We start from the raw sequence: 19792 nt of genomic DNA on the forward strand, positions 1-19792 counted from the left end.
GCACCCCCAATGAATGAAAAATGTTTCACAAATACAGTAGGCCCTTGGCTTACGAACTTAATTGGTTCCCAGACAGTGTGTAAGGCGAAAAGTGTGTATCCCAAAAATTAATTTCCCATAAGAAACCATTAAAATAAGAATAATCCGTTCTCAGGTCCCCATAAAATATAATTTTCTACTTTCTAATTTTCTAAGCCTTAAAACTACACAAAATATAACGTATTATATGTATCATAAATGTGCTACGGTATGATAATTAATGAAATAAACTGTACTGTAAAATAAAGTCATTTTATTTACCTGTGTGATGGTCGTTGATGGCTTGATGGAATGGAGTGGCCGGTTTCATCAGCATTAAACACTTGATGAGGAACGTAACCTTCTTCTTAAACTAACCTGACGTAGCGGGGGGGGGGGGGGGGGGGGGGGGACATATTGAGCTGGGGGCAGTTAAAAGCCTTAATTTTTGCCAAACGCTGACCATGTGCCTTATCTATGAAAAACATTTAAAAATATGTCATTAATTGAAGATGTGGTTTAGAATCTGGTGATCTTTATAGTCTGGAAAATACGATAAATGTTTCAGGATTGATGATTCTAGTTTTTAGTCTAGGTTTTGTGGTGATTCTGAATGTGCACTTATTTATTCTCAAGTTAGTTGGGTTTCCATGACAACAACATCTACAACACTACTCAGAATATGGCAATATACATACGAATATGTATGAATTTATGGTTAGGTTCAACATCAGCTGGAAGTATTTTCTGGAACATTGCGTTTTAAAATCCATATTGCATAATGTTCAAACGTCCAAATAAAAAATGAAAATTGGTGCTGGGAAAAAAAATACAAAGGAAAAAGTACTTGAAATCAGCAGTAGATATATTTGGGGACACATCTCAGATGAAAATTTGTTGGAAACCAGCGATTTAAAAAAAATGAACTGCTCTCTTCCTAAAAATGTGTGAATACATTTCATGAATAAAATAGAATGCTCAAGTTACGTGACAATGTGCGATGCCCTCGTGATTGGGAGTGTTCAAAGGCCAGAATGCTGGCTAACTAGCTGACTGGCTGGGTGGCTGACTGGCTGGGGTGTGTATTCTGGGCCTTGGTAAGTATACTCTTTAGGTCTGGGCAATGGCCACAGACAAATAGGAAGCCATTCATTACACTATGCAAGGAAGGCAACGTGGGGAAAAACCAGGCTGACCACGTAGCACTGTGCCTGGTCTTCCCCTTCTGTTGTGCTGCAGTCTCCGTACCAAGTCAACATCCACTGGCAGACAAAAACAGCCTGCAGAGTACTTGGACCCTCTTTCTTCTGCTGTCATTGTATAAAGGTTTTTTCTCTTACAAGGGAGCCAGTGTCAAAACGGAATCCCAAACTAAATATGGAAGCATTCAAATGCTGTCCAATATCGAAAATGTAGTACTCTGGTGGGTGGCTAGTGTCTTGAAAGCTATGGTGGATATAAAAAGTCGACACACAAATACAGTAAAGTCTCGTTATATCGATATCGGATATATCGATAGTCCCGGTTATATCGATACTATTTCTATGCACGCACGGAATTACATGCAAACAGGGTCGGATATATCGATAGTCCCGGTTATATCGATATTTTTTCCGACTCCCTTGAATATCGATATAACGAGACTTTACTGTATGTTTGTACACAAGGCTTTTGTCATAATAATCCATTTTATTTCTAAGCGCCTTTCAAAGCTCTCAAGGTGACTTTACAGTCACAGGATCAGTTTTTTTTTGTGGGTAAGTAGTGGCAGCCACACGCGGCAGCGTTCACTCAACCCAGAAGTAACTCAAATAGATAGAAAGCTAGCTAGTAGATAGTCAATAGATAGCAAATAGTCAGCCAGCCAGACACCCAGCTATATAGCTAATAGAGAGCATGATAGATAGCCAGCCAGCCAGCATGATAGCTAAGCCATCTAGATAGGTAGCTAGATAGCTAATAGATAGCCAGCTTGATAGCTAGATAGCCAGCCAGATTTACCCAACTACTTTAACAACCACTATGAACAAAACAAAAAAAAGAACAAATCTGAAATGAGTCAAATCTGTGGCAAACGGAAGCTTCCTGATGGGGCGGGAAAATGCAATTCTTGCTAATGAGATCTATTTCGATGTGTTTGTTTCATTCATTGAACATGTGCCCATTATTTTAGGTAAATATTGTGCATTTATTAGAGAAAAAATATGTTGCACGCTTTTCTCTCGTAACTTACAATACCAAGCACTTATGTGTGTGTATTTCTGTATGTGAATCTGTGTTGCAAAGAGCCTTAATCCGTATTTTGGCCTGGTAAAAATAGTGGTGGTGGAAGTGAGCTCCATTCAGACTCTGTTATCAGCCTGCCTTGCGGTCCCTCCTACTGCCGCAACCACGGACTGAACCACATGATGCAGTGAGCGTGCATGGACATGCGCAGACAAACGCACTCGTGCTCAAGCAAATAATTGTATGCCAATTCATGGCTTGGTCCAGTGAAATATATGCATAGCCAATTGGGCAAAAATGGGGATAAAAATGGAATACAACTAATTCTTCTTTATAGATTTCAAGCTATCCATAACTTTGGCCCCCATACCTATCTGACCTTCTTCAAATTTCTATTCCCTCTCGTTCCCTCAGATCCTCTTCCTCCCTCCACCTCTGTGTGCCCCCTGCCCGTCTCAGCACGATGGGGGACAGAGCTTTCAGCTGCTCTGCCCCCAAACTCTGGAACTCACTTCCTCCCAACATTCGTAACATGGCAATTTTTCTCCCTGCGACGAGGGGGTAGCATTTGCCTTTTGTACTGCTGCCCCCACTTCAAGCTTAGATAACTCCAGAACCTTATAATTTAGGAATTAACTCTTTTTATCTGAAGATAGAAGAGAGTCTATGGCAATAGTGTCAAATTCATTTTTTGCCGCGGGCCACATTGTAGTTACGGTTTCGTCTCAGAGGCCATTATGAATTTTGGGAAGCCATTAGAATGTATAATCCCCTCCACATTTTACATATAGAGCGCACAGGAAATGAATGAATAACTAGTTTTCAAATTAAAAAAAAAATAATGACTTTTTTGGTGGTTTATATGGGACAATTTAAATTTTTGGTTCATACTAAAGCAAGCATGATGGAATTTCACAATTTTGATTTGCTTTCACGGGCCAAATAAAATGATGTGGTGGGCCAGATTTTGCCCCTGGGCCTTGACTTTGACACTTGTGGTCTACTGTTTCTTGCGCTGTATTCAATACTTATGTAGTCCTAAAACTCAATATTATGTGGGTCCTGCAATTTAAGTGAAAATGTCAAAAACCCTGGCACTGGAGTGGACACATATTTGCATATCATCTGGCAGTGAATGAGTTAAAAACTCAAAAATATTTGACCGTGTGCATTCAGAATGTTAGTCAAAACAGGGTAAATTTGTTGCTAAAATGTTCAGAAACACATTTGTGCATTGACATAAGCATACCTGTAGCAAGGTCCCATGAATATAATTGTGTTGGATTTTGGGTCCTGGGTCTTGAGGAAGCTCTTGAAGCAAAGAGTGCGCAGTTGACGAGACCTGGGTGACAAGCACAAAAGGAACGAGGGCTCGAGCTGCCATCTCTCTCGTCCGATACACTGCTGAACGTCCACATCTGCATGACAAACAATCACACATGGGTCATGGTCTTTTGGCGAAAATGAGGTGAAAATCTTAGCAAAAGAAAATAGATGGTTTGAAAGGGGAGTAAAAAAAAGCTATTTTCATAAAACAGCAAAATCCTTCACTTAAGCGCCGTGATGGGGTTAGGGTCAATTTGGATCGTCGTACAACTGACTTCTTAGGCAACATAGGCTTAGTTATGCTGATGAGGTGATACCAGAGCAAACGGGGCAATCAGGCCAGCCGTAGACCTCATACTCAAGCAGGACAATAGAAGTAATCAGTGGAGCCACAGGGAGTAGTCCTCTGCTCCCCCCCAACCTGAGAGCAGGGACCAATCATAGCAGAGTCCGGCACCGCCACGTCTGGACAGTAGGGATATATATAGGGCCAAAACTACCAGCAAAAGACTTTAGTTCGCTGACGAAGCATCTTGGATAAGAAGCGACACCTTCAAAGAAGTACAGATGACGGCTGGAGAAACCTTTTCCTCGATGGACCACTCATGTACGACTGAGAGCTTACACAGACGTATTAGGATGGTTGGTTTCTTCCGTTCTGCAAATATTATGCAACATCTGCATCATGAACCTTCTGAGTTTCACTTCAACCCATGAGGAACCAAAATGTTCTAAGCCCCCCCTCCCCCTACAGTTTATTTCTTTAATTATAATACCATATCACATTTGTTATACATAAAATAAGGTATATTTTGTGTAGTTTTAAGGCTTAGAAAATTAGAAAGTAGAACATTAGAAAGTAGAAAATTATGTTTTATGGGGATCTGGGAACAGATTATTCTCATTTTAATAGTTTCCTATGGGGAATTATTTTTTGGGATACACACTTTTCGCCTTACACACTCTGTCTGGGAACCAATTAAGTTCGTAAGCCAAGGTATCACTGCATATATAAACTTGTACGTTTTTCTTTGTCATATGAGAGTTTTTTTTTTAATCTCTCCACAATGTTGTTGTATTTGTTGCCTGTAGACATCGTCCTAGAATATGCGTGACCATTGCAGCTGTGAAACAGCGGGTAAAGTGATAATGTTTTTTTTTTTTAATCTTAGGCAGCCCAAACTCAAAAACAACACAGTATTCGGGAATCAATGTGACATACACAATGTGTTTTTTTTTTCAACAGGGGGAAAGAAATGTAGTTTTGTCTGTTGTTTTATGTTCAAGACTGCCCTCCAAGTCAGGGTGAACTCAAATGGCCTCGTCTACCACTACCAGATTGCGTAACTGTTATCCTCACTCTCGTACTCAGCCTTTTACGACCAAGTGTTTTTTTGTGTGTTTGTTTTGTACAACAAATTACGGGCAGTGTTTCAGTTCCAGATTTTGTCTTGGAAAAAAAAAAAAAAAAACATCGGGCCACAGAAGAAAAAGCACACTCCTGTTCTGCTTCCACTTACTGCATATGAAGAGTCAAAGTTAGCGTTTACAGTAGACTTTAAAGGACAACCGACGCCTCCGGACAAGTTGTGTCCATAATTTGTAAAATCACTTCAAATGACTTTTACTGAGCGTATTTTACAAAGATTCCACCGCACATAGCTATATTTTACATTTTAAGACTCGCGGTGAATATTCAGGACGTCTTGTTTTCGAGTTGATGACGATGTCTGACGTGACGTCACTGAAGGAACGCCCCTTACCGAGAAAACGACACACAATGCATTTTGGGTACTGTGTTTGGTCTGAAAACATCGTGTTGATCCGTGTTGATGGCGGAATTAGAAGGAAAACACATAAATAACGCGATGGTGAATCGTTGTGTGTTGCACCATGACTACTATTTGATACTAGTTGACACAAATTCCCAGCAGACAAATCAGTCCATTTCCAACGGAGCTTGGGCGCCATCTTGTGTATTTTCTAGGACGCTACATTGGAGTCCTGACGGCTCGAATTGATACAGAAGGACTTCTTTAATCGATTGCAAACATTTATGCTTTCCTCTTCAGAACTATTTGAATCATATTCATAACTGGATGAGTAACAAGAAAGCATCTTCTCCGAATTTAAAGCCATTGTTTTGATTCTCGAGCAAGGCAAGACGTCCTGGTGTGAAGTCACAAACAAGGAGGCGGGACCTTCTGAAACTCGCCATCTCCGAGGTCATTTTGAAGTAGTTTTGGCACACTTTACGTCATTTTTATTGGTGTTTTGCATTTGACTAAAAATATCAGCCTATGCGTTTTGGGTATTTGAGATGCTATAAAATGTTTTTCTGATGTCAGTTAGGAAACAAAAAAAAATGGTGTCGGTTGTCCTTTAATCTTGATTTCACTCTAAGGTGCTTTCTACTATCTTCGTGACCGCTTTATTTCCTGTATATGATAGTTGTCCATGAGCGCTTTGTTACAACTTCAGCTGTTGCTAAAGCGCTACATAAATCATAAATGGGTATTTTTGTTTTTCAGGTCGTTTCCATGATTTGTTTGTGATTGAATTAAAAGTTGTGCCTAAAAAAAGCGCTCTTTGCAGGGGGGAAAAAAAAATAAGTGGAAATCTTTAAGCTATGTCAAGCGGCAATAAATCATCACAAAGGAATGCAGGGATCAGAAGGAAAAGCAAACTCTTTTTGCAATAGGAAATGTCAAACGTTTCTCAAAGCGCAGTTCAATCTTCAGATTTTTTTTTTTTTTACAACTAACATTCTCCTAGACGACTGAATAAACAACGGTTATGTTGATAAACAATATGAGGTCATTCAGATCGAGAAGTTTATGGTCGATTGGGCATGCAAGCACGTATACAATCGCAGGCACACACAAACCAGGCTACGCTAACAGATTTCAAACACTCATTTTACTGGATAGGTCTTTAAAAATGTATATACTGTATTTTCCAGGCTATAAGGTGCACCTAAAAGCCTATTTTTTCCCCCCAAAAGTTAACCATGCATGCCCTTATATATGGAAAAGGTTTTAAAATACGTCGTTCGTTAAAGGTGCAATTTATAATCCGGTGCGCACTATAATCAGGTGCGTCTTATATGTGGAGAAATATTTAAAATATGTCATTCATTGAAGGTGCACGTGAAATGCGGTGCATGTTATATATAGAAAGGTTTATAAATGTGTCATTCATTGAAGGTGTGCCTTATATATGGAAAATGTTTAAAATTATGTCAGTCATTGAAAATACAGTAAAATCTCGTTATATCGATAGTACTGCTTATTACGATACTATTTCTATGAACGCAAGGAGAAAATTTACATGCCGCAGGATCGGATATATCGATAGTCCGGTTATATCGATAATTTTTCCGACTCCCGAGAATATCGATATAACGAGACTTTACTGTATGTACTTCATTGAAGGTGCGCCTTATAATTCGGGGTGCCTTATATATGCAAACAGTTTTAAAATACAGTCATACCTCGGTATACGAACCCCTTGGCTTACAAACTTTTTGGTTTACGAACGTTACATTTATGAAAATTTTACCTAGGAATACGAACTTTAGCTTGGCATACGAACTTTTTCGTACACGGAATTGCCTCAATGAGTGATGTGTCGATCGCAAACAAGCCCGTTCTTCTAACAACAAAATGGCAGCCGACCGTTTTTGTCCTCTATTCCCCGACCCCAGTCTTCGGTTAAAGCCACGTGATTGGTCAAGAACGCAGCAGTGAGGGGGGTGGTTTCAACATTAAAGAGACAGGCAGACGACAGTGAGAGAGTTTTAACTTTGATAGTTCAAAGGCAGTGTAGACTGCAAGGTTAAAATATCCCATCAATCAGGCTCCACAAACAACCCGCACAAGTCATCTGTACACTTGATGCAAAAAGCTATCAACCCAGCTAAACAGAACACAATTGATGAGGAACTAGATAAAATTATCGCAGAGAAAGCACCTACAAGGGATCATTCCTCAAGATAGTGAAAGAAGTGTTTAATGCTGATGAAACTGGCCACTACATCAAGTCATGAACGACCATCACAAAGGTAAATAAAACAACTTTATTAGACAATACAGTTTATTTCTTTAATTATAATACCATAGCACATTTATTATACAAAAAAAATAAGGTATATTTTGTGTAGTTTTAAGGCTTACAAAATTAGAAAGTAGAAAATAATGTTTTATTGGGACCTGGGAACGGATTATTCTCATATTCATGGTTTCCTATGGAAAATTAATTTTTGGGATACACACTTTTCGCCTGACACACTGTGTCTGGGAACTAATTAAGTCCGTAAGCCAAGGTATCACTGTATGTCATTCATTGAAGGTGCGCCTCATAATCAGGTGTGCCTTATATATGGAAAAAAATATATGTATGATAACATTGAAGGTGCACTTTATAATCTGGGGTGCCTTATATGAAAGAGTTTTATATGTCATTCATTGAAGGTGCACTTTATAATCCGGCTGCCTTATATATACAGTAAAGTCTCGTTATATCGATATCGGATATATCGATACTATTTCTATGCACGCACGGAGAAAATTACATGCAAACAGGGTCGGATATATCGATAGTCTCGGTTATATCGATATTTTTTCGGACTCCCTTGAATATCGATATAACGAGACTTTACTGTATATATATATATATATATGAACAAAGATTTAAAATATGTCATTCGTTGAACATGCACTTTATAATGCAGTGCACCTTACAGGCTGGAAAAAAAACGGTACTTGTACGTCAAGGTAAAGGCAGACTCAGACGCACCTTTGACCGTTCCTGATTTTAGGCCTGACCCTTCGCCATTATTTCTGGCGCATATGTTAACGATCTTTTGTAATTTGTTCCAATGAAACTCTTGTGAAAGGAAATGACAGTTTGCTCATGTGTAATTTTAGCAAGCGAACTGTGCCCAATGAGGTCGCTATGAAGGCTGTTGACTGGCACGGCTGAGTCTCATCTGGACTTCATTTGAAGAAAACTGGTCAAATGGTTTCCTGCAGAGACTTTTTAGCATGTTGTTGGACAAACAAGCTCAAGTACTCAAATGTGTCGCTGGGGAATGAACGCAAGTTAGGAAGTGGAGTGGTGACTCACTTCAAATGAGAGGGCTTCCATTTGCTCATTCACACAACATTTGGATTCTTGAAAGTGGGACGATTGCACCATCACAGCAATGTATTCACTTTATTTAAAAAAAGAAGGAAGTAAAACGGAACTAAATTCCATTCAGTTTACAATCAAACATGTATGGTGCTCATGTATTTATATAATATTTACCTATAATCCACATATATTCACTATATATTTTATTGATTGGATTGATTGATTAGCCTTTATTAGTATCGCAGTGGAGACATTTACATTTCACCGCAGCAAAGTGATGAAGGTAAGAGGAAAGGAAAGGAAGAAGTAGAAAAACAATGATATACAAATATCATATACAAATGATAAACAAAACAATAATATGTTAAACATGTATCTATATGTAAATCACAAATTTATATGTACAAATCTATAATCTATATGTACATTTTAAATTTTAAATTTAAACATTAAACACTAAACATTAAAAATGTAAAATGTAAATTTTAAAATAATTTTTAATTTAAAATTATTTTAAAATTTACATTTTAAATTATTTTAAATTTTAAATGTTAAATTGTAATTTTTTGAATGTTTTTAATTTTTTATTTTAATTTTGTTATTTCTTTTATTTATTATTATTATTATTATTATTATATATTGTACAGTATATGTTCGTTGTACTGTATATGTATTGACAATATATGATAAATGAATTTTAAATATTAAATATATGGGGAAATGACATTGAATATAATATATTACAATATATTACGTTATGCATTGGAAAATATATTTTCATTTAGTAAGGGATGCCGTATATCCATGCATATCAATTCAACGCATTATATTATTGTCAATGGTGTTTATGCATGTTTTTACCCTTGATAACAACAAGCTCTTTACATGCATATTTCAGATTAAACTGTAATTATTTTTTTTTACTGTAGTTTGAGTTCAAATATGTCATGATGTGTCCCTGTGTACAGTCAGTCTTGACATAAGCCGATATTTCAATATCATGTCGGTGATAAGACGCAAAACCCCCCTGAAAAAATTAATAAAAGAAAAGAACGTTTTCAAACGATACAGTGTGTGGCCATGGCAGAGCCCTCCGAATAGAAATGAGAAATACGATGGGAGTCTCGTTAAAAAAAAAAGAGGAAGAAAGGAGGAGAGATGTCTGGGCTCTTTATCATAACTCATGAAGCGCTGACACTTTGCCATTATGAGGGAAAGAAAATTACAGACGTCTTTGGAGATAAGACACTAGTAACTAGTTCAGTATAGGAAAGATAAGAGACCATCAATCCTATAGAGAAATATGCATTCATGGACATATTTTTTTCTTGACATTACTGTACATGATCATATATCGTATTTCGTTCAATGTGAGATAGGAAATGGAAAGAGGAAAAACAGTGAGACAAGAGACAACATTCGGGAGGGGTCGGGGGGCAATTAAATTGGAACGGATGCTAATTTTAACATCTTCAAGATGTGGTCTTCATTTGGGTGGATGCATTCACCGCATAACTTCTGACAGTCAAACCGGCCGGTGGGGATCCAGCTGTCAAGAAGACGAGAGCTATGATATGGATAAAATGTATGAGGGGGCGGGGTTTAAATTTGGAAGCCAAAAAAGCTATTTTGGAAAGGGGGGTTTATTTATGAAAAGCAAACCAAGATAAATGTAAATTTAAAAGCCAATATATTTAGAGATAAGATTTTTCAAACTGCAACATTTCAGATTATTTTTTTGAATTCCCACTTTTGTTTTTTTTCCTTCTTTTTTTGGGGTGTAATAATAATAATAAGAAGAAGAAGAAGAAGAAGAAGATTTTTGATTTTCAAGTGCCTTTCAAAACGCTCAAGGTCACTTTACAGTCACAGGTTAAGTTTTTCTGTGGGTGAGCAGCGGCAGACACACTCGCCAGTGTTCACTCAACCCGGAAGTAACTCAAATAGATAGGAAGCTAGCTAGCTAATAGATAGCTAATAGATAGTTAATACTTTGCTAGATAGATAGCCAGGCAGATCCAACCATTAACTTTCTAAACAGTAACCCAAATAGAACTGTATAGTGCCATTATTTTTCTTATGATGATACTAGTGCAGCGTGTTCTACCACTTTCAAAACTCTCAAGGACACTGGAAGCAGAGTGAGGCATTCAATTTATGAAAAATGGATTCTATATACAGTGATACCTCAGATTACGAACTTAATTGGTTCCCAGACAGTGTTTATAAGGCGAAAAGTGTGTATCCCAAACATGATTTTCCCATAGGAAACCATTAAAAATGAGAATAATCCGTTTCCAGGTCCCCATAAAAGATAAATTTCTACTAAATAAGCCTTAAAACTACACAAAATCTACCTTATTTTATGTATAGTAAATGTGCGGTTGTATTGTAATTAAAGAAATAAACTGTATTGTATAATAAAGTTGTTTTATTTACCTTTGTGATGTAGTTGCCTTTTTCAAATTGCCGCTGTGGACTGCTAATTTTCCCATTGTGGGACGATTAAAGGTTTTCTGATTCTGAAGTTGCCGTGCTTTCTTGGCGATAATACCCTCACTCACACGGTCCACTGCTAGCTGTTTTTTGTTAATCCAAATCAACAGAAATTTGTCAACCTCTTCTATTGCCTGAGACCGTTGCTTAGACAACACAGAAACACCCTTAGCCACACGTAGCAATGGTCGACTTTGCATACTGGTACCGGGACGCTAAGTCACACAAACAAACATCTTGTTTGTGTTTTTCAATGATCTCCTTCTTCTGCTCGATCGTAATTTTCTTTTGTGTCCTCTTCGGCTTAACACTAGCATGTGGTACGGGGTCTTTTTCGGTCCCAAAAAAAGCACAAGTATGCACTTAATAACAAACCAGGTCTGCACTGAAAGAAAGTGGGTGTGGAAAACTAGCCCGCCAGCCACGGTGGCGCTGTTCGACCATGTGGTTTGGTGTTCTTCCGCCGAAAACTAGTCCGCCAGCCATTATGGCTCTCCGTGTGTTTCCCGAAAACTAGTTTGTATGCCAAGATTATATTCTCGCCAAGTTAATGTTCGTAAGGCGAAACATTCGTGAGCTAAAGCATTCGTAAACCGAGGTATCACTGTATTATGTTTAGGATGATGCAGGATTACATTTCAATACGTAATTTGTTGTTTTTCTGGATTGCTAAATGTAAGGGACGGTGGGGGGTGTTGACTTCCAGGTCGGGTCTGATCTGCAGGTGCAGTCGATGAACATGTCTGAATAATAATATTTGCAGATTTCTCCATCTCAGGAATGTCAAAAATGAAGGTTACAAACACAGTTTCCCATTCGGCCGAAAGCTTAACTCCCCTGTAAACAGAGCCCAGTCCAGATAAAAAAAAAAAAAAAAAAACATCACAATCTAATCACTATGTCTGACATTAGACAGCACAAACAACCAAACTTTTTCATCATAAAAACATCCAACTAAGGCCATGTTAACAAATACGGGGATATTTTCAAAACATAAAAAGCTAATTCCTGGTAGGAGGTAAAAGGATCGACAGTCATCTCCAAAGGTATTGGAACAGTAAATTCCCTTATTTTCTTTCTGGTGACAAAAAAATATTTGGGTTTGATATCAACAGAAAAGAAATCAGAGGGTCATAATATTTTTGTTAACATGAAAAAAAAATAAAGTGTATGTTTAATTTTTTAACTTCATCGTTGCAGATAGATGAAATAAAAACAACTGATATCTTATGGGAATACAACTTTGTGTAGAATTTGCAGGGCAACCCAGTGCAAAGCGAAAGAAAATAGATGATGCGATGTACGTTTAGACTACATGTGTTTTGTCTTGATGATTGCATGTTTCCATACTTAAAAAGGTTGTACAGCTCAGTAGAACTGTTGTGGTTGAGTGAGCAGGTGTGTGACCCTTTTCTATGTGATACAGCATTCCGGTTGCCATCGAGCCGCATTTTCATTGATAGTGATGACAATAGGGAGGAGCTAGAGATGGAACATGAAGCTGGCGACTGAGTCAGCCTCACACAGATCTCAGATTTAGTCAAGGGCATTTTAACTTTTACGTTGGTAGGTAGACCGGAACAACAACAACAAAAAAAGAAAAAAAACGTGTTGCACTGTATTGTCAGGCAATATTGTGTTATAGCGCATCCATGCACATATACACACATACACAAACGTTAAGAAAAAACAAAGTTTATTTTATTGTAATTTCATGTAATTTTATTGTAATTTTATGTAAATTTGCTATAATTTAATTGTTATTTGGAAGCAATACATTATTTTACTACTTTTTCTGGATGGAAGGATGGATGGATTTTGTTGGGGATTTTTATTGTAGTTTAATTATTTTTATTGTAATTTAATTACATTTGACTTTATTGTAATTTAATCGTAATTTAAATGTTATTTAATTGTAATTTAATTACATTCTATTGATTGCAATTTAATTTAAGTTTATTTAATTTTAATTTAATGTAATTTTATTGTAATTGAATGTATTTTTTGCTGTAATTTAATTGTCATTTGGGAGGAGTACATTATTTTACCACTTTTTCTGGATGTAAGGATGGATGGATTTTGTTGGGGATTTTTATTGTAGTTTAATTATTTTTATTGTAATTTAATCGTAATTTAAATGTCATTTAATTGTAATTTAATTACATTCAATTGATTGCAATTTAATTGAAGTTTATTTTATTGTAATTTAATGTATTTTTTGCTGTAATTTAATTGTCATTTGGGAGGAATACATTATTTTACCACTTTTTCTGGATGTAAGGACGGATGGATTCTGTTGGGGATTTTTATTGTAATTTAATTACATTTGACTTTATTGTAATTTAATCGTAATTTAAATGTCATTTAATTGTAATTTAATTACATTCTATTGATTGCAATTTAATTTAAGTTTATTTTAATTTAATATAATTTTATTGTAATTTAATGTATTTTTGCTGTAATTTAATTGTCATTTGGAAGGAATACATTATTTGACCACTTTTTCTGGATGTAAGGACGGATGGATTTTGTTGGGGATTTTTATTGTAGTTTAATTATTTTTATTGTAATTTAATAACATTTGACTTTATTGTAATTTAATCGTAATTTAAATGTCATTTAATTGTAATTTAATTACATTCTATTGATTGCAATTTAATTTAAGTTTATTTTATTTTAATTTAATGTAATTTTATTGTAATTTAATGTATTTTTTGCTGTAATTTAATTGTCATTTGGGAGGAATACATTATTTTACCACTTTTTCTGGATGTAAGGACGGATGGATTTTGTTGGGGATTTTTATTGTAGTTTAATTATTTTTATTGTAATTTAATAACATTTGACTTTATTGTAATTTAATCGTAATTTAAATGTCATTTAATTGTAATTTAATTACATTCTATTGATTGCAATTTAATATCCGTTTATTTTATTGTAATTTAATTACATTTGACTTTATTGTAATTTAATTTCCGTTTATTTTATTGTAATTTAATTACATTTGACTTTATTGTAATTTAATTGTAATTTAAAAGTCATTTAATTGTAATTTAATTATATTCTATTGATGGCAATTTAATTTAAGTTTATTTTATTGTAATTTAATGTAATTCTATTGTAATTTAATGTATTTTTGTCGTAATTTAATTGTCATTTGGAAGGAATACATTATTTTATCACTTTTTTCTGGATGGATGGATGGATGGATGGATGGATGGATGGATGGATGGATGGATGGATGGCTTTGGGTGAATGCATTGATTTGAGTGAGGTCTTGCCTCGTACTTACCTGATGATGTAAGGCATGAACGGAGCAAGTCCAAGAGGTGAAGAGGAGCCATCCATTGGAGACGGGTAAAGTCGGCTGAGCACCAACAGAAGCAGGAACAGACTGGGATGCAACTTCACTTGTCCACTGTCACTATAGATACATTGTGACAATTATGTTTCATACTTGTATTTTTTTTTTATGTTTTTTTACATCGTTGTTAGCTATAGCTAATGTGGATGAACTCACAGAGTTGAAATTAGGTTCTGTGGGAAATCCATGAAAGTTTAAACAACCAGTCAAGGGAGTGAGGGTGGATTGTGAAAGAGTCCTCAAATTAATTGGATTTAAAGTAAGATAAAGCTGCCTGGAGAGCTGTTAGATGATTCAAATGCTTTTAAAAGGGGAGTTTTGTCCAAGCGAAGGGAAAGATAAGGCAGATGAGTCTCAGCGGACCCAACTCTTTACAGCGGACACACTGAGCCAAAGTTCGTGACACATTTGCTGTATTATTTATTTTTCCTGAAACAGCCCAATGGAGGAAGTGGAATTTATAAACATCGTAGAGTATTCATTTCATGAAAAGATTAATTTCTTGACCTTGTTTCACACACAAAATGAGTGTTTCAAAGATCATTTTAAAGCTTTAAGTAACATTATCCTCCAACACAACCGGTGCTTGGATTTAACAGAAAAAAAATATCACATATCTTAAAAAAAAGTACATGAGAATGAGAACGTCAAGTTACAATGAACTTTCACCTTTCTACTGAGACAGCTGCCTCCTTGAGCTGGTTAAGTAGAAATGGATACAGGGCTGGAAAACGGGTGAAAAACTCACGGCCGGTCATTCTAAGGCAATAGACAAAAGCACAAAGGAACATTATTATTTTTATGACAATTATTAAGCTAAAAAAAGTTGTATTTAAAAAATAAATACATAAATAAACTGCATTATAATGCAACCTTTGACAATAAATAATATAAATAAATATAACAATAAATTAAAATAAATAAATTTGTTTAAACAATAAAGCTGACTGACTTTTCATTGACCTTGTCTAATGCTAGTAGTGATGTTTATATTATGCTGGTAAAAAATAAATAAAAATACAGATAAAAATTCCAACACTGCTAGATTATAAACATACGTTTTGACCCTTTTAGTTGTAAACCGTTGAGCAAAAAAACAGTTAGAAGACCCCCACTGAATCCCTACTGGGACCCTTTTAGAAGGATACATTTTATGCAATTCGTTTGAGAAAACAATGTAATGAAGATAACATTTAACTATATGACGGCTTTTAAAATTTCAATTGATGTCTTTTTAAATTGGAACTAAAAACTGTATCTGTTTTGGTTGCTATAATAATAATCATCATCATCATCATCATAAATTTCATTTATAAGTGCCTTTCAAAACTGTCAAGGACACTTTACAGTCACAGGATATTTCTTCTGCGGGTGAGCAGCGGCAGCCACACGCGCAAGCGTTCACTCAACTCAAACAAGTGTGTGCGAAGACTTGTGGGAAGCCTCAATGATGCATACACAGAAATGTGCCAGTTAAATAACGGGCGTTATACCAAACACACTTTTAAGTCATTCACTGCCAGACGATATGCAAATATGTGTCCATTCCAGTGCCAGGGTTTTTGTAATTTTCACTCAAATTGCAAGACCCATAGAATATTGTTAGAGTGTAAGGATTACATAAATATTCTAGGCAGCGTAAGGAACCTTAGACTCTCTTCTTACATCAGAAAAAAAAGAGTCAGTTCCAAATTTGTATGGGTCTGGAGTTATCTGCGGGAGGGAAAAACATTGCCAGAGGTCTGACCAGCCCTTTACCGAATGAATTCATCTAGCGTCTGCAACCACCATTCAACCTCAGCACTATTAAAGTATTTTAACTGTGCATATCTAAATAAAGTTGTTTCCTTGAGGCAGCGCAGCCTGCTCCACTATACCCAAGATCATATGACAAGCGGGACTGCCTCCGGGTTGCACACATTCGGGAAGTAATAAACAGGCCCAATGTGATGAAAAGATGGCGTGTGTGTTTGAGTGTATGTGAAAACTGCAGTCTTTGAGGTTGTGAGACTCACCACTTGTGACCCAACTTACACCTGGGGTAAAACTCGATGCTCAAAATGATCACAACGTATACTTGCGAGTACAGCTGTATCAAAATGAAAGAATACGTAAAGTATTTTCAAGACAAATTCCGACTGTTTCCAAGACAAAGGTCAAAGGGGTATGTCAGTGTCCTGCACTGATACCGTCAAACCTCGGTTTTCGCCCATAAACTGTTTAAAAACTGACTTGGTCGAAAACCGAAACATTTACCATTATAATCAATACAGACAGAGAGAATGAAGCCATTCTCCAAAAAGAAAATGGCTGCCGACATTTTTTTGTCCTCCCCATTCTTCGGTTAAAGCCATGTGATTGGTCAAGAACGCAGCAGTGAGGGGAGGTGGTTTAAACATTAAAGAGACAGGCAGACGACAGGGAGAGACTGAGAAAATGGATAGAAAACAGTGACATTTGGACTAGTTTCAACTTTGATAGTTCAAAGGCAGAGTGTAGACTGCAAGGTTAAAATTCCCATCAATCAGGCTCCACAAATAACCCGCACTAGCCATCAGTTAAATTTGAAATGAAAAGACAAGCAAGGGAACCAGCTATTGATAATGTTTCTAGTGTGTCTGCTTGCAATATCACAACTTCCAAGATGTACAACCCAGAGCTCCTTGAGACACTTTATGCAAAAAGCTACCCATTCCATCAAGCCATCGACGACCATCACAAAGGTAAATAAAACGACTTTATTATAAAGTACAGTTTATTCCTTTAATTATAATACCATAGCACATTCATTAGACATTAAATATGGTATATTGTGTGTAGTTTTAAGGCTTAGAAAATTACAACGTAGAAAATTATGCTTTATGGGGACCTGGGAACGGATTATTCTCATTTTAATGGTTTCCTATGGGAAATTAATTTTTGGGATACACACTTTTCGTCTTACACCCTCTGTCTGGGGACCAATTAAGTTCGTAAGCCAAGGTATCATTGTATAAGGAAGCGGAGGGGAGTCAAGTGGTGCATTCAGGTGCGCTCAGTATGGTCAAGAACCGATTTTCGTTGTAAACCGAGGCATAAAAAACCCGAACTTTTTGGTTGAAAACCGACATCGTCGAGTACCAGGATGTTGACTGTATGTGGCAAGCTACCAGTTGAAGTCCCTCTGATGACCCCCAAATCAAGTTCAGCAGGCTTTTCATTATTTTATTTTTTTTGCTTTTAACAAAGAAAATGCTCTTCACTGATTGGTACAGATCACAAATCCCTCCTGTTTTGACTAGATGACCCGAGTTCCGGCTTGAGGAAAAAACAGCCTCAAAGCTTGTTGCTGCCAGCGTCATTTGTTCTTTTGATGATGCTTGTGACAAAAAAGACATCTTGAAATGATGACGGAATAGTTCAAGCTTGGTTTTATTGGAGTAATAAATTGTACCACGTGTGTCTGGGAGGGTTCTTGTGTGATTGTAAAATGTAGCCAGGCTTAAAGCCCAGAAATATAAAGAAGATGGACGGGAGTTGCGCTGCTAGTACTTGACAGAATTTTTAGCCTTTTGCTCTTGGCAGCCTCCCTGACCATGTTTTGTACATGTCTTTGAATCTATTTTAGAGAGATACCCAGATAATATGATTGACCAAAGTCTCCTTTTTTTTAAATACTCATTCACTGCCATCCCCGAATTTATTCAGGAATTGAAAATATGACATAGAGCGCCATTCCCGAATTTGTTCAGGTTTTGGTTTTTCTTGCGGAGGTGTCGATGAAGCGCTTGTCAGACCTCCGGCAATATTCGTTGCCTACCACTAGGGGGCAGCATTCCTCTTGTTTCCATGTTAGCGCTTTGTTCCAGCTTCAGCTGTTGTTAAGGTGCGATGTTATTAGTTAGTTAGTTAGTTAGTTAGTTAGTTAGTTTTTGGTTAGTTTTTTTACTTTATGTTACTTCCGGGTTGAGCGCCGGGCTGGCGCTTGTGGCTGCCGCTGCTCACCCGCAGAAATAATATCCTGTGACTATAAAGTGTCCCTGAGAGTTTTGAAAGGCACTTATAAATGAAATATATTATTATTATGATTATGATGATTATGATGATGGTGATGATTATTATTGTTATTATTGTTCTCATTATTATCATTATTATTATTATTATATATTATATATTGTAAATTTCTCCACTGTGAGACTAATAAAGGCAAATCCAATCCAATCCAATTATTATCGTCATTATTATTATTATTATTATTATTATTATTATTATTATTATTATTATTATTATTATTATTAGCATTATTGTTATTATTGTTATCATTGTTATCCTTATCCTTATCATTATATAAACCAATATGTATATATTGCAATGTATTTTGGACAGCCGCCATCATTTCAAACTAATATAACTCTAGACCCAGATAATTTAAGAATGAACTCTTTTTTTCTGCTGATAGAAAAGAGTCTAAGGTTTCTTACGCTGCATTGAATGATTATGTAGTCCTAAAACTGAATCTTCTAGAGGTCCTGGAATTTGAGTGACAATGACAAAAACCCTGGCACTGGACTGGACACATTTTTTGCACATCGTCTGTCAGTGAATGAGTTAAAAGTGGTGTGTAAACTTTTGACATCAGCTGATAAATGCAGGAAAAATAGTCCATGTCTCGATGCATAATAAGGCTGAATGTTTACGATGGAACTTGGTAAGCAATCGTTTCTGTGTCAGCTGGTTGCGTTTATGCTAAAGATGATATCAGACTGACATCAATGCAAAGTCACGAAGCAGAGAAGACTTAATCTGGGCCCAGTTACTGGAGCAGTGATCCACATACATCTGGATTCCAGTAAAATACACGAGTGAAATTTTCTACTAAAGTCTAAAATAAATAAATAAATAAATAAATAAACCAAAAAATCAGTAAATAATCTTTCCTATAACTCACGAAGACCCCACAAAGACCAAACAAGGACAAACAACCATCATGCATGATTTGGTCAAATGTTTACAATTGACTACCGATTTATCGTGTCTCGAAGCAATTGAACCAAAGTCGAGTGCACGATTTAGCTGCAACACCCAAAGGCACCGTTGATTCACAAGATTGAACAACAACATGACGTCAACTGGGGTTTGACCTTTGGTAATCTTCTCTGTGGCAACCCCAAAGGGCACAATTCATTTGCTCATGTAAACATTCACACTCGAGCACGAGGATTGAGTCAAAAGCTTATTCAGATAATA

At 36.3% G+C, this 19792-nt stretch overlaps 1 protein-coding gene across 2 annotated transcripts in view; it reads right to left on the reverse strand.

The window, feature by feature from the left end:
- The window catches only part of thada (THADA armadillo repeat containing), a 258466-nt gene that overhangs the window by 211902 nt on the left and 26772 nt on the right, over positions 1-19792 (reverse strand). For both annotated transcript variants that reach the window (XR_016116889.1, XM_089011984.1), the window contains exons 26-28: positions 15236-15325; positions 14495-14626; positions 3494-3662 (exon numbers count right to left, since the gene is read on the reverse strand). Coding sequence is in view for 1 of the 2 variants with exons in the window: in XM_089011984.1 (XP_088868110.1) it covers positions 3494-3662; positions 14495-14626; positions 15236-15325 (391 nt within the window). In the remaining variant the exon portion in view is untranslated. The remainder of the gene's footprint in view (positions 1-3493; positions 3663-14494; positions 14627-15235; positions 15326-19792) is intronic.

The sequence above is a fragment of the Hippocampus bargibanti genome, linkage group LG13 (genome assembly GCF_051943395.1).
Source record: "Hippocampus bargibanti isolate YZ-2025 linkage group LG13, ASM5194339v1, whole genome shotgun sequence".
NCBI classification, from domain to species: Eukaryota; Metazoa; Chordata; class Actinopteri; order Syngnathiformes; family Syngnathidae; genus Hippocampus; species Hippocampus bargibanti.